The sequence below is a fragment of the Aspergillus stella-maris genome (assembly GCF_047715825.1).
Source record: "Aspergillus stella-maris strain CBS 113639 unplaced genomic scaffold BDV14scaffold_135, whole genome shotgun sequence".
NCBI classification, from domain to species: Eukaryota; Fungi; Ascomycota; class Eurotiomycetes; order Eurotiales; family Aspergillaceae; genus Aspergillus; species Aspergillus stella-maris.
The window spans coordinates 1-24,387 of NW_027396929.1; the positions used below are offsets into that span (position 1 = coordinate 1).

At 50.2% G+C, this 24,387-nt stretch overlaps 9 protein-coding genes and 1 non-coding gene across 10 annotated transcripts; 5 read left to right on the top strand and 5 right to left on the bottom strand.

The window, feature by feature from the left end:
* Positions 1-404: 404 nt before the first annotated feature.
* BDV14DRAFT_207463 (5-oxoprolinase) lies at positions 405-4,477 on the top strand. The gene is made up of 2 exons (XM_073775137.1): positions 405-2,952; positions 3,002-4,477. The coding sequence occupies exons 1-2, from the start codon at positions 442-444 to the stop codon at positions 4,325-4,327; spliced, it is 3,837 nt and encodes a 1,278-aa protein (XP_073621705.1). The 5' UTR covers positions 405-441; the 3' UTR covers positions 4,328-4,477.
* Positions 4,478-4,696: 219 nt separating this feature from the next.
* Positions 4,697-5,855, top strand: BDV14DRAFT_207465 (aldo/keto reductase; the record flags this gene model as incomplete). Its single annotated transcript, XM_073775138.1, has 4 exons — positions 4,697-4,833; positions 4,901-5,165; positions 5,232-5,559; positions 5,635-5,855. 4 exons carry the CDS (start codon positions 4,697-4,699, stop codon positions 5,832-5,834), a joined length of 930 nt encoding a protein of 309 aa, XP_073621706.1. The 3' UTR covers positions 5,835-5,855.
* A 2,097-nt stretch (positions 5,856-7,952) lies between these two features.
* BDV14DRAFT_186145 (uncharacterized protein) lies at positions 7,953-8,308 on the bottom strand. The gene has a single exon (XM_073770763.1). It carries the CDS (start codon positions 8,229-8,231, stop codon positions 7,968-7,970), a length of 264 nt encoding a protein of 87 aa, XP_073621707.1. The 5' UTR covers positions 8,232-8,308; the 3' UTR covers positions 7,953-7,967.
* Positions 8,309-10,429: 2,121 nt separating this feature from the next.
* BDV14DRAFT_206327 (uncharacterized protein) lies at positions 10,430-11,442 on the bottom strand (the record flags this gene model as incomplete). The annotated part of the gene is made up of 3 exons (XM_073774894.1): positions 10,430-10,443; positions 10,505-11,216; positions 11,308-11,442. The coding sequence occupies 3 exons, from the start codon at positions 11,440-11,442 to the stop codon at positions 10,430-10,432; spliced, it is 861 nt and encodes a 286-aa protein (XP_073621708.1).
* Positions 11,443-12,337: 895 nt separating this feature from the next.
* BDV14DRAFT_207467 (uncharacterized protein) lies at positions 12,338-15,469 on the bottom strand (the record flags this gene model as incomplete). The annotated part of the gene is made up of 5 exons (XM_073775139.1): positions 12,338-14,053; positions 14,098-14,249; positions 14,296-14,698; positions 14,763-14,976; positions 15,043-15,469. Coding segments are annotated over 5 exons (2,912 nt in total), but the record flags the coding sequence as incomplete, so codon positions are not given.
* A 436-nt stretch (positions 15,470-15,905) lies between these two features.
* Positions 15,906-17,704, top strand: BDV14DRAFT_206329 (major facilitator superfamily domain-containing protein; the record flags this gene model as incomplete). Its single annotated transcript, XM_073774895.1, has 5 exons — positions 15,906-16,196; positions 16,254-16,307; positions 16,370-16,593; positions 16,662-16,960; positions 17,037-17,704. 5 exons carry the CDS (start codon positions 15,906-15,908, stop codon positions 17,702-17,704), a joined length of 1,536 nt encoding a protein of 511 aa, XP_073621710.1.
* BDV14DRAFT_207472 (uncharacterized protein) lies at positions 17,673-19,156 on the bottom strand (the record flags this gene model as incomplete). Its single annotated transcript, XM_073775140.1, has 1 exon — positions 17,673-19,156. One exon carries the CDS (start codon positions 19,154-19,156, stop codon positions 17,759-17,761), a length of 1,398 nt encoding a protein of 465 aa, XP_073621711.1. The 3' UTR covers positions 17,673-17,758.
* A 2,307-nt stretch (positions 19,157-21,463) lies between these two features.
* On the top strand, positions 21,464-21,769 carry BDV14DRAFT_206332 (uncharacterized protein; the record flags this gene model as incomplete). The annotated part of the gene is made up of 2 exons (XM_073774896.1): positions 21,464-21,694; positions 21,749-21,769. 2 exons carry the CDS (start codon positions 21,464-21,466, stop codon positions 21,767-21,769), a joined length of 252 nt encoding a protein of 83 aa, XP_073621712.1.
* A 1,213-nt stretch (positions 21,770-22,982) lies between these two features.
* Positions 22,983-23,067, top strand: BDV14DRAFT_t147. The gene has a single exon. It is a non-coding gene; the product is annotated as a tRNA-Val (tRNA).
* A 305-nt stretch (positions 23,068-23,372) lies between these two features.
* Positions 23,373-24,168, bottom strand: BDV14DRAFT_207475 (uncharacterized protein; the record flags this gene model as incomplete). Its single annotated transcript, XM_073775141.1, has 2 exons — positions 24,113-24,168; positions 23,373-24,016 (listed from the first exon to the last, which is right to left on the bottom strand). Exons 1-2 carry the CDS (start codon positions 24,159-24,161, stop codon positions 23,373-23,375), a joined length of 693 nt encoding a protein of 230 aa, XP_073621713.1. The 5' UTR covers positions 24,162-24,168.
* Between the last annotated feature and the right edge of the window lie 219 nt (positions 24,169-24,387).

Consider the following 24,387-nt stretch of genomic DNA (forward strand, 5'->3'; position numbering starts at 1 on the left):
CTGTATCACGAGAAGCCGTACGATTTGACTTCTGAGAACCCCATATACTGAGACGGGTCTTAATCGTACGCTCTCCAACCTTAATCCCATATCGATTGCTGATGATATCTGCAATAGCACGAGGATTTGTGCCAGTTTGGTATAGGTTAGAGATCTCTGCCTGAAAAGGCTCAAGATTTATAGATGGCCGAGGCATTCTGTAGTCTTATTTAAACAAATAGGAGATTATATTAAGAATTAAAAGAGATATTAAGGCAAAGCTTACAAGGTAGGCGGTTGATTAGGCGGTATACGCTTGATTACGTGTAATAAGAGTTATTGCCCTTTTGTTCGAACAGTATGCCGTACTAAGCTCTGATAAGCTCCCCCCATTTCTCCCCTCACTCGATTTCAGATCAGATCCAGATTACTCCATCAACCAACTTTACGACAGGAGAAACCATGGCTGAGAACGGCAAAATCACAATTTCCATCGACCGCGGTGGTACCTTCACCGACGTCCACGCTGTCGTCCCTGGTCGGCCCGATATCATTCTGAAGCTGCTCTCCGTCGACCCCGCACATTATCAAGATGCTCCAACAGAAGGTGTTCGCCAGATCCTGGAGCAGGTTACGGGCAAGCCACATCCAAGAGGGAAGCCTTTGGAACTTGGACCGATTGAGAGTTTGCGCATGGGTACAACGGTCGCCACAAATGCCTTGCTCGAGAGAAAGGGTGCTCGTTCCGCCCTCCTAACCACAAAGGGATTCCGCGACCTCCTGAGAATAGGAGATCAGTCTCGTCCAAACATCTTCGATCTGACAATGGCCCGACCAGGGGTGCTTCCCGAGTCAGTCGTTGAGATTGATGAGCGGGTTGTCCCTGTCCACCCGCTGACAGACAAGGACTGCTTTTCAGAAGCCCAGCTTGTGGAGGGTGTGACTGGTGAAAAGTTCCGCGTTGTCAAAGAGTTGGATCTCGAGAAGGTTCGTCCTGAGCTGGAACGTCTCAAGAAGGAGGGGTTTCAGTCATTATCTGTGGCTTTGGTGCATTCATATGCCTACCCTGAGCACGAGCGGCGTATCGGAGAGATGGCGGAGGGGATGGGATTCTCGGTTACGTTATCATCGAAGCTCCAACCAATGATCAAGATCGTGCCACGAGGAATGTCCGCTGCAGCGGACGCATACCTCACGCCAGTCATCAAGAGCTATATCGACTCGATCTCCTCGAGCTTTGAGGGCGGACTTGCCAATCAACATACCTGCCGATTCGAGTTCATGCAGTCAGACGGCGGTCTAGTTGACTTCCGGAAATTCAGTGGACTGAAGGCCATTTTATCTGGACCGGCGGCTGGCGTTGTTGGATTCGCGGCAACGAGCTGGGATGCGGAGGAAAAGACACCAGTCATCGGGTTCGACATGGGAGGTACTTCAACCGATGTTTCTCGTTTTGACGGTCACCTTGAGCATGTTTTTGGTTCTCGACTTGCTGGAGTGCAGATTCAGTCGCCGCAGCTAGATATCAATACTGTCGCCGCTGGAGGTGGTTCCATATTGTCCTGGCGCAATGGCTTATTCTATGTTGGTCCGGAATCAGCATCAGCTCACCCGGGCCCTGCTTGCTACCGCAAGGGTGGACCGTTGACCGTCACCGATGCGAACCTCTTCCTTGGCCGCCTACTGCCTCAGTTCTTCCCTCACATATTCGGCGAAAACGAAGACCAACCGCTCGATCTCGACATCACAACCAAGAAGTTCAAGGAACTAACTGATACTGTCAATGCTGAGCGGAGGAGAAGAGGGGACTCAGAATACACCCCGGAGGAAGTTGCGCAAGGATTCTTGAAGGTTGCCGATGAATCGATGGCGCGCCCGATCAGAAACCTTACTGAAGCCCGAGGCTTCGAAACTGGCACTCACCATCTCGCATCTTTTGGAGGTGCTGGAGGCCAGCATGCATGCCCCGTGGCTGCGTCATTGGGAATCTCCCGAATCATCATTCACAAATTCTCTTCCGTACTTTCGGCGTACGGATTGGCATTGGCGGAAGTCGTCAAGGAGTCTCAGGAACCACTCTCGACGCAATACGAGTCATCCAAGGACAAACTGAACAAGAAACTTGGTGAAATGACCGATTCTGCAGTCAAAGATATGAAAGAACAGGGATTTTCTGCAGACCAGGTCCGGCACGAGCGGTACCTCAACCTCCGCTATGATGGATCTGACACGAGCCTTATGATCCTCGAGCCCGAAGACAACACCGAGTTTATCGAAAAGTTCCAAGAGCGACACCGCAGAGAATTTGGTTTTAACTCAGACCGCCCGGTTCTCGTGGACGACATTCGAGTCCGTACTATCGCTGCATCCAAAGTGCGCGATGAGAAGAGTCCCTTGGTTCAACTTCGCGACGCTACCATGCAAGACATCAAGAGCTCCCCAGACCTTACCACCAAGACTTTCTTCGACGGCCAGTCCGACCGTCTCGATACCCCCGTATACAAACTAGATAGCATAGAGAAAAACTCCCGTATCAAGGGCCCAGCCATCATCATCGATAACACCCAGACAATCGTTGTCGTTCCCGGCGCTGTCGCCAGCGTGCTAGAAACGTGCATCGTCATTGACCTGGAGGAAGGGAAATCCGCAGCTGAAGAGGCCAAATCAGGAATTGACACAATAAAGCTCAGTATCTTTGGTCACAGATTCATGTCCATTGCAGAGCAAATGGGTAGAACTTTGAAGAAGACTGCTGTTTCAACAAACATCAAGGAACGCCTTGACTTTTCTTGTGCACTATTCTCGCCAGACGGTGGGCTTGTCGCCAACGCACCTCATGTTCCGGTTCACCTTGGGTCCATGCAGTTCGCTGTTCGCTACCAGCATCAGAAGTGGAAGGGCAACTTGAAGGATGGGGATGTACTTGTTGCGAACCATCCTAGTTGTGGTGGTACTCACTTGCCTGATATTACTGTAATTCTTATTTCCCAGCCTAAACAACGTCCGTATGCTAACAGTGCAGGTCATCACTCCTGTGTTCGACAAACCCGGCGGTAGCGAAATTATGTTCTACGTCGCATCGCGAGGCCACCACGCCGACATTGGCGGTATCCTACCCGGGTCAATGCCTCCCAAGTCAACCGAGCTATGGCAAGAAGGCGCCGCAATCGAAGGCGACAAGATCGTCAGCGACGGCAAGTTCGACGAGGAGCGCATCATCGAACTTCTCGTCAAAAAGCCAGCTCAATACGACGGATGCTCCGGAGCCCGCTGCCTCAGTGACAACATCTCCGACCTTAAAGCCCAGATCGCCGCAAACACCCGCGGTATAACCCTCATTCAAGCCCTCTTTGGCGAATACGGCGTCGAAACAGTCCACAAGTATATGTACGCGATTCAGGAAACAGCCGAAACAGCAGTCCGCAATCTGCTGAAGGACCTCTACAAGAAATTCGAAGGAAAACCCCTCGAAGCAGTGGACTACATGGACGACGGAACCCCCATCAAGCTAAAGGTCACTATTAACGGCGACGATGGTTCCGCAGTCTTCGACTTCGACGGCACAGGTCCCCAAGTCTACGGCGCCTGGAACGCACCAATCGCAATCACCCACTCGGCAATCATCTACTGTCTCCGCTGCATGATCAACGCCGACATGCCCCTGAATCAAGGCTGCCTAGCCCCAATCGACATCCGCGTCCCACCATCCTGCATCCTCTCTCCAACAAAGAACGCCGCAGTGGTAGGCGGAAACGTCGTCACATCCCAGCGTGTAACAGACACAGTCTTCAAGGCTTTCCGCGCCTGCGCCGCCTCCCAAGGATGCTGCAACAACCTGACCTTCGGCACAAACGCCAAGAATGACCCAGAGAGCGGCAAAGAGATCCCCGGCTTTGGATACTACGAGACCATCGCAGGAGGCAGTGGCGCGGGACCAAGCTGGGACGGCGAGTCTGGTATCCACGTGCACATGACGAACACGCGGATAACGGACCCTGAGATTCTGGAGAAGAGGTATCCCACCCGACTTAGACAGTTTACGCTGCGCTCGGGGTCTGGTGGGAAGGGAGCGCATCCCGGTGGTGAAGGGGTAGTGCGGGAGATTGAGTTCTTGACGCCCATGGACTGCTCTATTCTTTCTGAGCGACGGGTTCATCGTCCTTATGGGCTTGAGGGCGGCGAGAATGCGGAACCCGGTATGAATCTTTGGATTACGAAGGATGGTGAGACGGGCGAGGATCATACTGTGAATATTGGAGGGAAGAATACGATTCATGTATCTACGCATGATCGCATTGTGATTATGACTGCTGGTGGTGGTGGGTGGGGAAAGGAGAAAGAGAAATAGAATAGCAGATAGATAGCTTGGCAGGAATTTCTTGGCATTACAAGATAGACGGCCACAGCTACATCAGCCTTAACTCATGCATAAAATAAACCCCGAATCAGGCAATCGCTCGACCCGATAGCTAACTTCCTTGGCTATAGAATATTTCACGTTTTCTCAAACTGTAACCCGCAAGGCTCCGATTCATAATTCTTCGCAGTTCATACCCACGTCATGGACCCATACATCAATTTGACGTCAGGCACCACCATCACCACCGCCCACGGTAGCCAGCTATATAACAGTGCAAGCGCACGCTTGCCAACATTCCTAAGCTTAACGAACTCACGAGTTCAACATATCATACACCAAGAGTAATACACATCCAAAATGACAACCTTCAAACTCAACACTGGCGCCACAATCCCCGCCCTCGGCTTCGGCACCTGGCAAGACGCCGACGCCCAGGAGAACGCCGTCTCCGAAGCCCTAAAAGCCGGGTACCGCCACATTGACACCGCGCGAGTGTATGCCTTCCCACCCCACCACACCCACCAAGCCAACCATTGGAGCTTAACTAACAATGTGAAATAGATACGGCACAGAACCCGCCGTCGGCCGCGCAATCAAGAACTCCGGCATCCCGCGCGAAGAAATCTTCCTAACGACCAAGATCTGGAACAACAAGCATCACCCCGACGACATTGAGCAGGCCCTCGCAGACTCGCTCAACGATCTAGGTCTCGACTATGTCGATTTACTTCTCATGCATTGGCCCGTTGCATTTAAGCCGGGCCCTGAGCAATTCCCCAAGGGTGAAGGTGGTGGTCCCGCTACGGCCGACATTGATTATCTTGACGTGAGACATCACTACCAACCCACTCCCTCCTCCCAGCCAGGATATGAACCCACTAACAAGATACAGACATACAAAGCCATGGAAAAACTCCTCTCAACCGGAAAAGTAAAAGCCATTGGCGTCTCCAACTTCAGCAAAGCCGAGATGGAGCGGTTGCTCGGCTCCGCAACAGTCCCACCAGCAGTGCACCAGCTCGAATCGCACCCGTGGCTGCAGCAGCGTAGTTTCGCAGACTGGCATAAGAAGAATGGGATCCACGTCACGCACTATTCGCCGCTGGGCAACCAGAACGAGATTTACTCGAGGGATGGGAATATAGGGCGGATGATTGAGGATCCGGTTTTGATTGAGGTTGGGAAGAAGTATGGGAAGAGTAGTGCGCAGGTTGCGCTTGGTATGTCCATGTTTGCCTGCTTCCTTGCTTGAGATTTTTGTGGATGGTCTTGCTGACGAGGACTTTCTTTTGCAGCGTGGGCTATCACGGAGGGGCACTCGGTTCTTCCAAAGTCGAAGACGCCGGAGCGGATTCGGGCGAACTTTGAGGGTGACTTTAAACTTGACGAGGAGGATGTGAAGAAGATTCGGGGGATTGATCGAAAGCTGCGGTTCAATGATAGCAGTAGCGACTTTGGGTACGATTTGTTCAAGGATTTGGATGGAAAGAGATAAGTAACGTCTATTGAGATGCGAAAAAAGTAGAATAGAAACCTAATGAGACATCAATCATGCCACTCACTCCTCTCCCACCAAAGCTCCTTTCCAGCGACTAGGACTCTCTACATTGCTGAGGCGTATAGTGCAGCGACGCGTTCGGGAACGATGTCGCCAAACTGGTCTTTTAAGTCCCCGACGCCGATCCTTGTACGGCAGTCCTTCGTGATCCAGTGCCCAGTCAATAGCCTGTACCACGGATTCCGAGTCGTCGCGGTACACCTCTTGCAGGAATGACTGAAGATGTACATTGGGCCCTTTTTCTTTGAGGAAGCGCAAGAGCCACGGAATTCCTCTCCCGCGCATAGGAATGATAACAGCGTGCTTCGCTCCTCCAACAAGAATCGTGATCTTTCCCCGTCCGTGATCGTCCGCTGACGAAAGTGTAAAAGAGACTCTTGGCTCTGCACCCATGAGGATGAAAAAGGCAAGGTGCGGGAGGCTCTGGATCATCTGTATAGGATGGCGGACACGGCGTACCCAGCTTGCGAGCACCTGCATCCAGCAGGTTATTTTTTGCGATCCTAATGGTTTATTTGGTGAATGTCCGGAATCGAAAAAGGTCTGAAGTGCCCGGAAAGATCCGGCTAAAGACAATTTGACATTCAGAATGCCACTGCCAAATAGACTGATGTGTAGGTCGGCTTGCCGCGGATTTTGGTGGACCATCGCAGGGATGTGTTTGATGGCCCCGAGAATCTCGGCCATAACCAGTACCTTCTCCTTGAGGGGGACCGTTGTCGAAGGGTGTTGGTTCCAAATGGTCTCAAGCCCGTTGGGTGTGGATAATTTGGCGTGACGGTACACTTGGGAGATAGCGTCACTTGCGATACAGAGAAACTCCACAATGTCGCCAGGCACGTGCTGTTTCTGGTCTCGGTACATGCATAAGAGGTCGTAGATATCCGACTCAAAGTTGGTTCGTTTGGGCAGTTGGCAGGGCAGATCGGGCACACGATCCATTCTCTCCTCGCAAGAGACATATACTTCACTAGCTTCTGACTTGATATGGGCTAGTAGAGTATTGCAAACGGCCTTATACGGATCAAACTGTCTCAACTGACTGGAAATATGGAATTGAACTTTGTCGCTTTGAAGAAACTCGAAAATCGACCGATGGGTGAGAAGGACATGATGTTGGTGAGTCAGAAGGTGCTGGCCCCTGCTGCCAGACGGATATCTTGTTTTCTCGACGACAAGAAGATCATTGCAGGCTTCAGTAATTCTCCTCTCAATTCTCTGGAGCCGGTCCTCGATGCATTCCTCCGGCATTGGCCCTTGAAGTTTGCTTGCGAAATCAGAGTCCTTGAGGTAATCCAAGACGAAGGAGAACCGAAATATCGGCCACCTATTCGGGCAAATGGCGGCTACTTGAAGGAGTGCGTACGCTTCTTCCTGGTAGTCGGAATCGATAGAGGTGAATAGATTGAAAAAAAGATCGTCAATCTCCGTTGGGAGCTTCTCAACTTTGGCGTCAAGCTCATCGAGCGAATCTCCTTTCCGCAATCCTCGTTCCAAATGCCGAAGTACGTATGTCGTCCACAGGAATATCCCCTCCGATTTGGATGTGACCTTGGAGATGAGTTTCTTTATCCTCTCTGGGCAGTTGCGAGCGAGATTGACAAAGTAAATGTTTCCCCTAAGTGTTTCTGACACTGTCTTCTCAATAGCCTCTCGGTTCACATCATGCAATCGCAGATCGGGGTAGCCATTAAAGTGCTGGAGAAAATCGGTATTAGGTCTGCTCGAGACACAGATCTTGACATCATCTTGGTGCTTTGCGTTCCATTCTGTGAGTTCCCGCATCAGGTCTATGGTCTCTTTACCATACTCGTCCGATCCGTACTCGTCCAAGCCGTCGATGAAGATAGCGAACTTGTGTTTCTCATAGAAAATGTCGAGGGATCGAAGACTGCGGTAGGCCGTTTCGAGATTGTCCGCGCTGTCGAAGAAAATGCCTGGATCATCCATGCTGGCATTCCACTCGTTGGGGAACAGAGTCGGTATAAGGCCAGGCGAGTTGTCGGCAATGCTCTGCAAAAGACCTTTGACAAGACCTTTCCTGGAATTCTGCATATCGCTACCTGGCTTTCAGCAAAAAAATCTTCCCTTGACTAGCGTCTTCCCGTCGCGTGTGCCCCATTCATTGAGGCGACGGTCCGCCTGCTCGGAGCAAAAGAGGTGTTTCACCAGGGTGGACTTCCCAGCGCCTGGTTTTCCAACAATGGGGAGAATACCATAGCCGCCTTGAAGCCAGTCTTGAACAACAGTAGTCTTGCCACGCTTAGGCTTGCCGATTAGCCAGTCATAATTGTCGGATTGTGGGCTTTCCACGGCTTCAAAGCGATCGTTCATCCCCTCGAAACGAAGACCTTTTAGGACTCTCGACTGGCGCACTCTGTCCGTCGCATGAATGGATTTCTCAAAGATGTCTCTGATGACATTTATCGTGCTTTGGGAAAAGCCTGTCGCATCGCAAGCCGCCCGTAGTGCCTCCATGTTGTTCTTCAGCGTCACGAGGTCACCCTTGGTCGCCGTAGTATTGTCTTCAATGTCGGTCAGCCGGTCAAGGATTTTCGCACTACAGTGTTCGAATGGATACATTAGCATCATTGCAGGAAAAATGATGAAAACAGAGCTAACAAAGCCACTCACCGGTCCCACGTCGCGATAGTCCGATCCAGCTCGGCGGCGTACATCTGGAAAACCCTGACATGTTCATCCAACTTGTCACGATTCCACCAAACTCTCAAGGCAGCGGTATAAATCGACCGTTTGGAGCTTGGATTGCGTGCGCGAAGCTTGGTGACAAGCTTCTTGAGCTCCTTCCCGACTGACCTGCAGTCCTTTGCGAGCTTGCGTACAGGTTCCTCTTCTGGCCCGCCACCACTGCTCGTAGAGGGCTTGTAGTTGTCCAGCTGCTTGGTTTCAGATCTGAATCGCTCCAAGGCCCTTTCAAGCCTCTCGTGCTCGGCTGTCGCTCCGCTGGTTGTTCGGCGAATATCTTTGATGATCGAGGCTATTGTCAACCCGGCGTCGATGAAGGTTATGATGTTGCTGGCCAGTCCGATGTATTCCATGATTTCGGGTAGTTCCTTCGTGCGCAAAATGACGGGGAATGACGGGGAATTTGGTATCGTGAGAAAAGTGAACAGGGAAGTACCATAATATGACGGATCAATAAGTTGGTCGTGGTGGTTTGTTCAGGAGCAGTATAACGATTCGGATGAGTTGTGTAGGAGAAGTTCAAACGCAATCACTTTGCGAAGAACGCAAGATTCAGGGGCTCCGCGTGATAGAAGAGCGAACAATGAATGCCTCTCAATAGAGAATGTGAGACGGACAATCGCGTAAACAGCTAAAGTTGGCGAGGGGATGTGTGAGACATGGCCACTAACCACGCGCGGATGGTCAGCAGCATTGGGCCTTAAAGAGATAACAGGAGCTGAACAAAGATGATTTTTGAGCGTGGTTTTCATCCGGATCTAAGCAACGCGCAAAAATAATAAGTGCGGCGAGCTCTCTCCTGTATCATTCCATCGCGATGCTTTGCCAACCTCGCCGAAAATTATCCTGATGTACCTCCTGCTTCTCCCGGTGACGCAGTGCGGTTTCTTTTTCTGGCGGAGGAGATCGAAACAATACAACTTCAGCTCCCAACCTCAGAAAAAGGTATCAACCCTTCAGCGTAGCTTATGGAGTGCAAATTGCCCACGGCGGCCCTCGTTCATTAGGGGTAGAGTCGGGGCCGCAGTGTCCTTCCGCTAAAATCAGGAAGGTCGGGGGACATCGTGGGTATTCTATATAGCCCTGAGAAACAACCACATAGTTAGTGGAGATAGAACTGGCGCTCGATGCATATTTCGTTGCGCCCTATATTGTATCCCGCACAGACGGATGGGCGGGTGCATGGGAGCGGTACATTGGCATCCAGGATACGGAACCCCCGAACTCAACGCCATGCGAACACTAAGAGTCCACATGTCAGTCGTAGAGAGAAAGAAATAGAGAGAGGGGAAGAGGGAGAGAGGGGAAGGTGCGGAGGTGAGACTGAGCTTCGTGAGCGTGAGGAGGATCTGAGGTATGTCCGGGAGGCAGGAACAACCCGATACCATATCGATCCTTAAAGAGGATACCGAGGACGTTTTGACGCCCGATCAGTAAGCTTAAGAAATGCCTTCAATTGAGCATTGTTAAGGCCAAGGGCGGACGTTATCTGTATCATCTATGGTTGAAAGTCTGTACTTGTGAATGACTTGGTGACGGAGGCTGTCGTCTAGAGCTGCGGCTGGCAGGGGCGGAATTTTTTTACGAGCTGCGAGGCGCATGGCCGTTGATTGACATGAATTATGTGGATGCGTCAAGAGTTGTTTTGATCGGCTTTCCCTTGGTCTAGGGCAACAACTGCACTGCTGGGTGGGCTGAACCTTGAGATGATGTTAGATTCTAAGAGCGATATCTTGCAGAGGAAAAGTCAAAGAATCGTAAATTTTGTAAGTTCCGAATATGATAAAAATTAACAATGAAAGAGACGACAAGGGGAGGACTCAACGCTAAGTTGTCTTGCCTAATCTTTATTACAGACCTATCCATCGCCCAGGGCTGCTGATACGACCACATCACCTTACTTCCCCTAAACGCGTGGATGTTGACCTCAGGGAGATCGTTCGGAAAGACTTCGATCTCGGTAAAGTGCTTACGGAGCCACATGAGTGGGAGGAACTCGCTATGCTCTATGGGCCCCTTTCTGCAGAAGTACTTCCAACCGAGCTGGAACTCTCGGGGGAGATTCTTCTCCGGAAGGTTGGGTGTACAATGACCGGCCAGCAAGCGGGCCATGCGTTGCCAAGTAAACGAGAACCTATCAATGACTCTATCTTTGTCGGAATCTGTTGCTGGATAGTCCCGCATGAAAAGCATGAGAACCGCCTGTGTGAACGCGGTGGCATTCAGCACTCGCACTGGCGGCCGTCCACTCCATGGCCCCGAGGGCCCGTAGTAACTGCTATGAGGCCCTTCGTCGTAGAAGGACGGCAGACGAGGATCCGTCGACAGCATCAGCTCGGGGTGGTCGGGACCTGGCCTCTCGGGAGTGAGCTCGTGGGATAGATACAGAAGCAGAGTGGATTGTCGAAAGAGCGCTACCACAAATGGAATCCGTTCTATGTGGAAGTGGGCAATCGGAATCGGGTGCTTTGGATACTTGAGTATGCACGGGCTCACCATGTGTTCCATGCTGAGCTCGTCGCAATCCGCGTTGGTGCATTCAACGTATCCATTTTTGATAAGGGCGCTGATTGCGTCTGCGATTTTGGCATCGGGAATCACAAACTCTACATCCTATTTAAGATCACGGTTAGCTTCTGTTATACGTCACTGCCTGAATGCTTGAAGCACAAGTAAATCTCTTGATGCGTTGTGGACGTCTTACCCAAACATCATCGACGGCTGTGTGAAGACACAAGGGTAGGAAACCAAACAAGACATTGGCAATTCCGTTGTTTTCAAAGACCTCAGCCACTTTCCCCGTGACCTCAATACCAAGTAGGATAGTCTCTTTGACCATGGTGCAGAAGGTATAGTGATAAGACTTTTTTCTAAGGGGACAGTGTTGTGGAACAGCAAAACCAGGGAGAGAACCCCAGTACTTATGTTTGACAGGGCGTCTTAGAGCATCAATAACCGACGAATATTGTGGGAAAGCCTTTCTCGCAGCGGCAATAATATAAAGAGACCCGGTAGTCGGATTCCATTCGAGGAACAAGGGAAGCCACCCCGTATCCCCCCTCCTCCTCCTTCCAAGGCTGACACGGTGCCAAAGGGATTGAACACGGCTTAATCGGCCTGAAAAGGACTCTTTCGGCAGATGTAAATTGAGAATGTTATTTCTCAAACCTCTTTCAACAGTAAATGCAGCCAACGGGATAATGACCCGGATATCCATACGACAGTCTCGGGTCCGCAGAATCTGACTTTCGCTCTTACAACCACCTCAATCAAAGCACTTAGACAACATCCACTCAAAGAAAGGCTACCTTAAATAGCCATACGGATCTGGTTCATCTTCGGGGCAACGAAGTTCGGGTTTCTTTGACGCCGGGCGCTGTCGGGGGTTGCATAGACATGGGTGAGATGGCGTGAGACGTGGCTGATACGGGCTGAGATTCAGGCAGCGCAGCCAGTTGAAGATGGGCACAAGTCCAGTGACTGGTTATGTGGACCATCAACCAGAAGTGTGAGCGCTGACTGATAATTACTTCGTTGCCCTATGAAAGTATGCTCCTGGCATTAAGAAATGGCTGTCTGTGTCGCACGACCGCCAAGTCTGTATGGGGCACGAAGCGGGCTATCAAAACTATATCTGTTCCATGAAACCCGGCCAAGCAAAGCATATACAAGCAAAATGTCTCAGCAAGACTCTTAAAGTACCATTATGCCTAGTAGTATACCCCTCTACCCTCCTACCCAAAAAACAGACTCTCCGGTGGCCCTAAATAACTCCCCCTCAACCCGCCCAAATCAATCACAATCTTCTCCAAGATAACATTCTGACTCGAAAATCCAATTCTCAACTCATGCTGTCCCAGCCTCAAAAGATCAAGTTTATGCTCTCTCCTCCAAACACAATCCATAACACCTCCGCTCCATCCCTCGGGTAATTTACCCGGACTGGAGGGGGCCGGGATAAGGCGGTAATTGTCGACGGGGTCCTCATCGAGCTGGATGTTATAGGTCATGGGGTTATCGAGATTTGTATCGAGCGTGAATGTAAAGTATAGGATTAGCGTTGCGGAGGGTGTCGGTGTGAATGTTATAAATGGGTACGCGAGATACTGAGAGTGGAAACGGGCGTCGTCGACAGGAATCTCGAGGGATGAAGTTATCGCGCCGGTTCCTGTCCGGCCTAGGTGAGGGAGATATCTGTAGGAAGAATTTAGTTGGCCTTGGTACGAGGTAGCATTCATCGAGATGTGCCCGTCTGCTTCGACGAAGCCTTTGGTATCCCTCTCTGGAATGCGGTTTCGAACAGGAACATGGATTTGCTCATGGTCGCCCAGAGCTGAACGTAGGTCAATCAGTATCTCCTGATCAAACTCCTCTGGAACAGTATTCCAATCCACCGAGATCTCAACGCGACAGTCATCACCCCTGGCCTCAATCCTCCCGGCAGACGGTGCAACCCCAAGCCACGGATACGGAGAGTCCACATTCCAAGACACACCTCTACTCCCCCGACAATGAATCTCAAAAGACCTCGTTTCCGCTCCATACCTCTCCAACGGCGCAACAGTAACACCAGGAACAAGATCCCTCCGACTCGGATGCGTCCGATCAGACTCCTCATTCGTGAGACCAGGTCTCACGCCCGGGTGCCCTTCTACAGCTACACCAATCCATCCAGCGATTGGATTCGAATTCTGGCGCGTCTGCACGTACGATATTCCACTTATCATATCCCGAGACGGAGCATGCCATGTATTGCTATACCCGTAGTGCGGCTGGCGCATGATATGGTTCCATTTCCCGTCGAGGAGGGCGTGGTATTCTTCGCTGAGGGTGAAGTCTTTGTCGAAGAGGTGGAGGATTTCTTGCGCTTGGATGTTTGTGCTGTTTCGGCGTTGTTGGCCGTAGAGATTGTTTTTTGCTTGGGTTATTCGGAGGGAGATGTAGATGTAGCTTGCTTTTATGGGGTGGAGGACTAGTTGGAAGTAGGAGGGAACTTTGGCGGGTGGGATGTGGTTTTGGAGGTCTTCGGCTTGGTTCAGTATTTCTTTCCATTGCTGGTGGATGGAATCGGCTTCGTTGTAGTTTGTTAGGGGAAATGTGTCTGCTTCGATGTGTTCGTGTTTTCTGAGTGCAACTAACTTGTCGTATTTGAGCAGGAGCTCTGCGCATTTCTTCGTTTGAGCTTCTTCGAGATGCAGTGTCTTTTCGAAGAACGTATTCAAGAATGGATTTAGGTCGTGTTTATCGAATTCATGGATATTCCAGGCAAGCGACATGACGAACGTGAGAGGCATCTCCAGTGGCTTGATATCCCCGACATTGAATACCCACACCTGGTCCGCGCCGGTATGGTACGCCTGTTCCAGCTGATGCCAGACTTTTGCGCAGGAGTTGCTGTTCAACCACTTGTAGCTTCGTGGTTCTCCGACGTATTCGAGGTGATAGTAGATCTGGAGAGTGAGCCTTGCTTTAATCTTGAAGGGGGATGTCATACCCCTGCTCGACCCCGTCTATTCCTCTCGTCACCCTTGGGCAGTCGTCTGATAGACCCAAAGTTATCGTCCGCAAAAAGCAGGGTAATATCGTCGGGTATCTCAAGGCCATCCTCATAGTACTCCTGGACCTCCTTATACAGCGCCATAAGCTCTGTCAAAGTCAGTTGCCCGCCCATTTCAAGAAAGTAAATACCCACGAGGAACAGCATCCTCCCTTCCAAATGCCCCCCTAATAGCCTCCCTCTGCGTCTGCAGAACCTCCCTAACAACACCCGCCGGATCATCAACATCCATCGGCCGATCCCCATCACCCCTCATCCCCATAGTGATATAACTCTCGTACCCCTTTGCCCTTTGCGCCCCCTCGTGAAAGTACTTCGTTATCTTCTCCTTATTCTTCAACCACGACCACGTCCCGTCCTTCTCATGATAAGGCTCATCGAACCATTCATTCATAGCGCGTTGCATGGGCTCGTGGTGGCTTGTTGAGATTACGATCCCGTAGCGGTCTGCTGTCTCTTGGTTTAATGGGTCGTCCATGAAGAAATTGCTTCCTGGGTGTGGGTAGCCGAACCACATTGCTGGCCAGAGGAAGTTCGCCTGCCACATAGTCAACGAAGGCCGTCTTGTCTTGAAGTAGGAGAGGAGAAGAAAAAGGGCATACCTTCAACCGTAAAAGAAGTTCAAAAACCCGCTTATAAAATTCAACGTTAAACTTCGGACCTATCTTCTCGTGCACCCACTCTGCTAACGAGGGCGCCTCGTCGTTGATGAATATTCCTCTGTATTTGATACTCGGTGGGCCATTGCTGGTTGTTGTGTTTAGGGCGTAGATGGAGCTGGATTTTTGGATGGGGGCGTCGGCCCACCAGTGCCATCTATTTGTACCTGTTAGATGAAGTACCTATGTATATGGAAAGGGGAAGGAGGGAGAGTTTGCTTACGGTGAAACGCCAAGTTGCTCTGATAGTGTATAAACTCCATAGATAGTTCCGCGCTTGTCACTTCCCGCAATAACCAGGGCTCTCTCTATATGCTTTATAGGCTCGTCGATAACGGCGGTGGTGTATGTCTCCCATTTCCCTTGAATGTTTGTGGGATCGAGCTTGCTTTCTTCTATCAGGGAGCGGATAAAGGACGACTCTGTTAAACTACCAACAATAATAGCAACAGGAACTGTACTCTCTTCACCGACGGAGTGAATAACCCTTGGAGGTGTACAATCAGTAACCTTGGCAATATCATCGGCAAGATTCCCGACAGCAATCCGCAGACCCTCGTAGTCATTCTCATCGAGTATGATGGGTGCACCGAGCAGAGACAGCGCGCCCTCCTCGGGGTTATGGCTTGCGAAAGTATCTTCGAACATAGTCTCCACTGGGCAAAAGCTCAAGTTCAATCTTGGTCATCGGAAGCAGAGAAATTGACGTAGCATTCGCGCTTTGTATGGCCTGACGCGGGGTCGGGCTGTGCTACACCGAATACCGAGTTGGCGTGTCGGGTTACTTTCTCCTTAAGGCGTGGATTGCAAGGACGTCGCAGATCATTGCTTGTATTTGGAAATGCCGAAGGGTTTCTTCTCCAATATATATGCATGTTTGAATCATGATGTTACTTTCACTTCCTCCTACGAGGACCCTTCGTGTGGAGATACCCCGTGGGGGACAGAGTGGAGGGTCCGTATATCCCCAACGCACCCCAGCGTTCCAAACAGAAAGTTTAGTGTCGAACATCCATCCTGTTCTGAGATTCTCCTAATAATATCATATCATATTTGATTACGAACAACGCTTCAACCCCGAACAAAATGGCCCGTCCCGACGACCCAGTAACTGACACCCCAGCCGCAACTCACGACGAGACACCCCAAAAGAACCACACGAATCATAACCTCGTCGACCATGAAGTCGCACAGTATGCCACGGACGTTGCAATCGAAGTCGATGAAGAAACGAGTAAGCGGTTGAAGCGGATGATTGATAAGCGGGTTCTTGTCGTTATGGTTGTGACGTACCTTATTCAGACGCTGGATAAGGGGGCGTTGTCATTTGCATCCGTTATGGGGATTATTGAGGATACGGGTTTGCAGGGAAATCAAGTAGGTGATTCCAGTATAACGGGTGATGGTTGCTGTTGCTGACGAGCGTACCTGCAGTATCAATGGCTTACGACGGTTGTGTATCTTGCTATTCTTGTTGTTGAGTTTCCGGTAAGTTCTATTCCATTCTTTACGCTCTTGTTATAGTCCGAGCATGGCCGTAACATAAACAGGAAAACTGGATCCTCCAACGCGTCCCCATTGCAAAATGGCTCTCGCTGAACATCTTCCTCTGGGGAATCTGCATCACTCTCATCGCGGCCGCAAACAACTTCACTGCCCTAATTATCCTACGTATATTCATGGGTATATTCGAAACAGTCTGCCAGCCCACGTTCGTTCTTCTCTCAGCAACATGGTATAAGCGCGAAGAGCAGTCCAGTGTTCTCACAATCTGGTTCGCCTCCCCTCCCTCCCCTTTTTACGCCCTCCTAAAAGACTTCCCAATCTAACAAGAAGAAACAGGATAATGATGAACGGCCTCCAAAACATTCTCGGCGGCCTCCTAGCCTACGGCTTCTCCTTCATCCCATCAACATCAGTCCTATCCTCCTGGCAAAGCCTCTTCATGACCTACGGGATAATCACCGTACTCTGGGGCGCCTTCGTCTTCATTTGGATGCCTGACTCGCCGATGCGCGCGAAATGCTGGACAGAGAATGATAAAAGACTCATGATTGAGCGGGTTCGACAGAACCAGACGGGGCTGCAGAATCGCACGTTTAGGGTCCAGCAGGTTTGGGATGCGCTTACTGATCCGCAGCGTGAGTCCTCGCTCCCCTTCCCACTTTTGCACTCTATAGTAAAGGGGGCAAAGTTCTAATAATGTGTACTACGCAGTCTACGCCTTCGCCATAATCCAAATCTGCAGCACAATCCCCGCGGGCGGAATCGGGGCTTACGCAAACATAATCATCAAGTCCTTCGGGTACTCCACGCGCGAAACCCAACTATTAACAATGGTAAACGGCGCAGTTATAACCATTGCCCTATTGCTATCCGCATACCTTGACCGGAGATACCAGAGCACGATCTACATCATGCTTGCGTCGCTGGTCCCCTCTGTGATCTGCACATCTATCCTCATCGGGATCCCCTTCGACCCATCGCGAAAAGTCGGGCTGTTGATCGCGTACTGGGCTTTCTACTCATTTTTTACATTAACGTCTCTATCCCTCGCGCTGTTATCGAGAAATGTAGCCGGTCAAACGAAGAAGAGCGTTATTATTGCCAGTAATTTTGTGTGCTGGGCTGCGGGGAATTCGATAGGGCCGCAGGTGTTTCGGGATAAGGATGCGCCGAGGTATTATCTTGCGTTTTCGATTCTGCTGGGGTGTTTTGGGGTTATGGTTGTTGTATTGATTGCGTTGAGGATGTGGTATGCTGCGATGAATAAGAAGAGGGAAGGGCTTGTTAGGGATGGGCAGGTTGTTCCTGATGTTGGGTACACGCATGCGTTTGAGGATGTGACGGATCGGGAGAATTTGCATTTTAGGTATATTTTTTAGATATATTGGGTGGTGTACATAGAAGGCGAGACTGGTTATGATAGAGAGGTGACCTCAGTTCGGAAAGGCCCTGGCCGTAAGCAAGACCATATCATTCCCCACAGCAGTTGTCCCATCCTCAAAGTGTAGGCGCAGCTTCGATCGTAGCTCAGTCTTTATATCCTCTCCAGGCTCATCTTCCACTGCATACAGTTCCATCATGAGATCGGTGGCAGCATCACTGCGCTTCTCCAATCCACACTCTGGAAAGTCATACCACGCTTTAACCCTAGACAACGATACATCTCCATATCCATAGTCTGCCAAACATTCTATCGCGGTCTTCAGAAGGCGGCCCTGGTGGGGTACCTTTGGCGCCTGGCGAGCGTTAAGGCTATTGAAGATCTTGATGTCCTCGTTATCAGGTGCGCCTTGGATGATGCATATTTGCGAACCTGGGGCGCGACTTGTTACTCGGGTTGTCTCGGAAAGTGTCTTTCTGTAGTCCGTGAGGGTACCGAGTTTCCAGGAAACTAGGACCGAGGTAAAAGTCTCGGATGGGAATGGGAGGGTGTCGAAGGGGCCGTCGTTTAATTCAAACTTTGAAGAGTAGGTAGCGGACAATGTCTGTCGAGATCCAAGGTATAACACTTTGCCCTTTCTGCTTAGGCTGGAATATAGCTTTTCCAAGTCTGCACTAGTCAGACGATCAGGAATAATGCCAGCAGGTCTCGCAACGGGTGCAATACCCTTCTCATCGGCCTTTGGCAGGCAGTAAGGGCCCAAAAGAGGGTTCTGACCCCCAGTCCTTCTTGCAATAAAGAAATGATGCCGTTCTGGAGTCTGATGCTTCGCATCCTCGGGAACAAAATCATAGAATGTCTCCGCCTCAACTCTAAACCCAGCATCCCCCAGCATCCGGCGCCACGCATCCTCCGAGAAGAAAGTCTCGTTGGTATACTGATCCATCCACGGTTTCCCCAAGTACCGTACGCAGTCCCAGGTGAGATCGTATGTTCCAATCCCAGGATCCAGACTGTTACTCGGGCTAACACCAACAATAACAATCCCACCAGGTTTCACCCACTCCCCAAACCGAAAGCAAACGCTATATGTATTACCAGCCGTAATCTGGAAGAGGGAAAGAATTGCAAAGACTGCATCAAACTTCTGCCCGTTCGGTGGTGTGAATGTCCGCATATCAGCCTTTTGGAATGTCCCGGATGGTATCTTTCGGGAGGCGACCTTGACCATTTCGTTGGAGACATCGATGCCGTGTACTTTGTGGCCTGCACCTGCTAGCATTGCGGACGTAGGGTTTCCAGTCCCGCTGCCGATATCAAGGATATGGCTCTTAGGCGGGAGTTGGTCGATTGCAGTGCGGATTGTTGAGATGAGGTAGGGGCTGCTGGAGAAGGCATCTTCGTAGCGTTCGCCTAGATAGTCAAAGAGGGTTTCTGCTGAGGCGGCCATGGTCGGTTGTGAGACAAGCCTTGGTTCCAGTAGTCTGAAAGCAATTGGAGTATGTGATAAAGGAAATCCTGTAGCAGGTGATTCTACCGCTGGCCCTGGGTATTCTCAATGTTTTGTACTCGCGCAGATCTTTCTGTTGTATTTCCTATGACGCACTTCACCGCTGCCTTCCATGGTTTGTGAGAGCAGGCAAGGGACATTGGAATTTCGTTACATCATAGGTCAATATGATGTTTTAACTTTATGTAATTAACGCATTATAGATCGCCAATGGCGTCGATCAAGCGTTGATCAAAGACCACATTGGGGGTGATTGTTGACGACTAGATGGGCGGCCGAAGCGCGAAGGAAAAGCTACAGTGCCAGCGACACCTGGACCAAGATTTCGTCATCTTCATCACATTGGTGGAGAACCCGTCGTGCCGTTCGGACAAGCACTGTTTGTCAAGATCTAGGAGAAATGGATCGAGATCGGCACTGATTTCCAGGTTAGAGGAAGATCATCTCGCAGATCCTCCACCGATACAATCCACTGTGCCTCTGTCTTGAGTCTGGATCTCCGGGTCCTGCAAGATGCTTCGGAGATCTCGGGCAGGACCTATAGAATGGTGCCGTATGTAAGGGGTATCAGTCTTATAGGTAAGGCTGGAACTCTGATCTGTCATATCAGTGAGCATTTGACAGGCCAAATATTCCGCTCTAGACTTACCAAACACGTTTCTCAACAGCTGCCTCGGGGGTGGTTCGCTTCCTGGATGGCATGGGACTCCAAGAAGCAGTCGTCTTAAATGAGTGTGGTGGTTAATCAAGGTGTCAAGTTTGTACCTTAACCGGGACACCAAGGCGGCCCAAGTACATATTCATCGACTTCAGAGGAGACAATAGAGGTCCAGTGAGAGTCTGTAGCCAGTTCAATTACTCGGGAAAAGCGATCAAAATGATTTGATTCGGTGCTCAGAGGGATATGCTTGTGCATTTTGGAATCATGTAGGAAGGAGCTAGGGGAAGAGAAAGGAGAAAGCATTTGGACAAGAATTGACAGCGATACTATGATCTCGGAACATTCAGGGAAGTTGTGCCCGGGCCTCGTTGCCTGACTCTCTCACTTGAATCTGCATATTGTCCATTCCTCCGCCTTCAAACAGCGAGAAATCCACAGGCAACTATCTAGACAGCAGAAGGGAATGAATAAACCACGTGTTGTGGAGAGCCTGTCAAACCCATCTTTGAACTCTTCGCATCCACGGTTCCTTCAACCAAGTATCGCGCGACAGATAGTTGTCGTATGGGTGGCTCTAGCCCTCGCGGGTCCATGGTTCAAGCAGACCACACGAGTCTTGACATCAGAGATGATCAACTCGACTGCGCGAAAGCGTTCCCCCATAATTGATAGCAAAACAATCAAAACCCCCAGCACGACAGTCATTACGCTCAATCAATCTACTCTTGACTGAAATTTACTACTCCGATCTCAACCAAACCACAGTTTCTTTCCTCCAAGATGTCAGACAACAAAGTCGAGCCCCAGCTTCCCGCCCAAGCCAAAGACCCTCAAGCAGGAAATGACATCCAAACCGGCGCTGGAAGTACCCTCAACGACGCATCCACCTATCAATTGCACCGACAGCCAAACTCCATGGGTAGCGTGACCACCCCGAACGTTTGGCAGCGACCGGACGAATCGCGCCGAAGCATGGACTCGCAGGGTAAAACCTTGAGGAACTTGTATCCTACTCTCGGTGATGGCGAGAGACGGTTCTCGAGCTTTGATGCCGATTCTGATATTTTTGATGCGCCGACGCCTGAATAGGTGATACCAACCCAACACCTGTGCACTTCAAAGACGAGCAATGTATCTATCTCAGAAAATGATCAACAGATATCTAGGATCAATGGCAATAGTGACATCAATTCAGTTAGATAAAGAAGTTCCAGCTGAATATACTTAATGGCTCCGCATAATTGCAGTGCAGTATCTCCAAGGACCTCGACTAGATTATCCTATTTAGGGCATAACAGATAACGCCCTCGCCCTTCCAAAGAACATCCTCCGAGGGTACACTACACAGAGTCCTGTCGTATAAGGCTTACATCAAACCTCAATCACTCGCCACTATCAATCTCAAAGTCTAGGCCATCCTCAAGAGCATAAATACGACCACAAACCTCACGCCGAGATCACCCCCCAATCCTCGCCGAGAACTATCATACCAAGGACTTCCAAACTCAGAAGCAGGCAAAGCAAACCACTTACTCTCTTGGATTTATCTTCCCAACCCAACCTAAACTCCTAACTACCTAAACATCATGCAAAGCAGCGACACCACCGACCCAGCCCTAACAGTCTACAACGACTTCGACGCCCTCGTCGCAGCAGACATGGACAGCCTCGACGGCGGCGGCGCGAACCCGCCCTGGCGCGAGCCTCAAAGCCCCTCCCATTACGCAAACAGTCATCCGCAGTCTGTCTTTGAGAGCGCAATGGATGACGAGGGGAATATGGTGCCTGATGAGTACTCGTACACGGATGGTGGGAAGGTAAGGGGGCATCCCGTAGAGGAGGACGATGCGGATCTATATAATGCTATGCAGGCGGATTTTGATGATCTTTGATTGTGATTGAGATTGGGATATTATGTCTACGAGTGGTGGGGGGGTATGGGGAGTTCAATTGATGTATGGAAAAGTTTGTTGATTTTGTTTTGGTTGGATTGTATTTATATTGTGCTGTGCTATACTATACATACATAAACAATATCATTAATTTGACGGAAGCAAAGCACTGACCAACCATGGATGGTAATAACGAGTCAGTCAAGCCAAGACCCCCCAAGCCGCCGAGCCAGTGGGCTGAGAATGAGATCGATCTTTCGATCTCCTTGAACGTCACGATAACCTCACAGAGCCCCATCGGCCAACCCCCTAACAAACGTTTCGATCGTTCACGCTAAACCACCTATCTCTCACAAACAACAATCTATAACCGTTTAGACGGACGAAAACAAACCACCTCCCTACAAGCATCAAATCACCAAATTCTCTCTATCAGATTACGAAAATCCTGAAATAATTTCAGAACCTCAATGTCGCCACCAAAAACCGACGCGAGCACCCGCCTCCAAGAACAAGTTCGCCAGCTGCGCAACACTGAAGATCCGCTTGTCACGAGCCAGCGCGTCCAGGGGGGTAACGAGGCTAAGCAGCCGAAGTCGAAGTCCTCGGAGAACGTTGAGGACGCGGAGTTCCAGAAGATGCTGCATGGGGCTTCTGCGCAGGGCGCTAAGAATGGGGTTCAGGGGTGAAAGCTTCTTGATGAATGCAATGCGATGCGATAAGAATGGATTAACGTTTTATGCTAGGCGCAAGTTTGTTGGAAATGTTCAAGTTGCATTGGGTGGTGGATTTACCAGGTACTTTAATGCGATGGGATGCTGGATGGTCCATGTCCTGGCCTGAAATCCGTTGGCGGCATTGTCATCAATTAAGGATATTTCAACAAGATTGTGTCTAGAATCAGATTGTCTACAAGCGTCTACAAAGCCAGTGTTGGATGGTGATATCAAATATATATATACATGCCGCCACCGGCGCAGATTCAAGCAGACCAGGTCCTTCTGAGCCCGTCGCTTTCTCGAACATTGCACTAGTGCGCAGTAGAACTAACGACCGATCCTTGTTTTATCCTAGGGGTCTGAAATGCCATAGGAAATCGGTGGAAAACCATTGCAATTTGCTCGTCTCTGAACTTCTTACAGAAAAACGATGACATTTAGTAGAAAACACGTTATCTGTCAGGTCAAAACCGGATAACATTAATCATCAAATAGGCCGCTTGGCCCAGTGGTTAAGGCGCCCGCTTTACATAAGCAAATGTGCGCGGGAGATCGCCAGTTCGATCCTGGCAGTGGTCACTTTTTGTTTTTTTCGGCTGTTGGAAGTATAACAACAATTTACATCTCAGCAGAGACATCTGGCAGACACGATTATTTGTTTTTGGAGAATCGCCATACAATGCCCATTATTTGGTTAGCATATACATAATCACCAGTTGGAGCTTCGACAAACTGTACAAGAAAACACATCTCTAATAGTGTCAATTGTATTGCATGCTAGATGTGATAAGACATCAAATGCCATAGCCTGCAGTGCCAAAGAGTAGGAAATCATGCGACAGGTCATCTAAACTCACCACCTGCTCGATGCATACATGCTCCCCTCAACATCTATCCCCACCCTCCGCCATCCCCGCCCACTTCTCAAACTCCGCACTAACACCCCCCTCATCCACAAACGCAACCCAAGTCCCCTGATTGGCATGCCTTACAAAAACAGCCTCATCCGCACAATCAGACTGACTCGGCTCCTCAGGCGACACCGCAAATGCCAGATCCAACATCCCACTGCTCGTCGAGGCCGCGCCAACAATATCCCCGTTCTGCTCCCAGTGCAGACAGTCCTTGCAGTGGAAGACTGATGTAAAGCTATCTTCTTGGATCTCGGTATGGATGGGGAGAAGGGTTGCATTCCCCTTGTAAACAGTGGGAATCTCATATTGACTTGTATAGCGGAGTGTATGCTTCACTGTCTTGCTTTCTGGATCTGCGTATGCGACGACGAGCAGGGAATCAGTCATCGACCCGCCGAGTGAAATCCCGCACCAGCCTGTTGCTGGCTTGCAGGTGAGGTACCCGATGAAATCGGTTGCGTCGGTTTCTAGTGCTGTAGCGGGTAGTGTTAGACCGAACTTTAGTGGTCCGGTTCCTGAGGCCGAGGGGATGTCCCATGTTGTGAAGGAGATGTTTGTTGCTGCATCTGTGTAGGGGGTTCCGGTTGGTGCTTGGGCGTTGGCAATAGTGAGGACTGGAAGTTGTTAGTGGTATCAGACAGGAGGGAGGAAGTAGGAGGTAGGGGTTAGGGTTCGGATGCTGGAAGATATGGAAGGGCTCAGGTTCATACTGGCTGTAGTCACAGCGCAAAGCGCGGATGTGAATTTGAGGAATGCCATTATTCTGATATTCTGCTGTGGATAATCTACCAGCTGAAGGAAATTGGACTTGATAAATAAGACATCTTACAAGCGTCCTTGACGTAATTGGTGTTCACTTGCATTCCAGCTACATTCCCCGTGCCTTGCAGAAAAGGCCGCACGTGGAATGTGTTTGACAACTGCATTCCTACACTTAACCAGCAACCCAAGCAGACCTTGAGCTTTAGAATTTAGTCTCCTTTTA

Coding starts and splice junctions, on each gene's coding strand:
- BDV14DRAFT_207463 (XM_073775137.1), top strand. CDS start 442: ATGGCTGAGAACGGCAAAATCACAATTTCCATCGACCGCGGTGGTACC. Junction 2,953..3,001: donor CTCACTTGCCTGATATTACT/GTAATTCTTATT, acceptor CTAACAGTGCAG/GTCATCACTCCTGTGTTCGA.
- BDV14DRAFT_186145 (XM_073770763.1), bottom strand. CDS start 8,231: ATGAACGATCGCTTTGAAGCCGTGGAAAGCCCACAATCCGACAATTAT.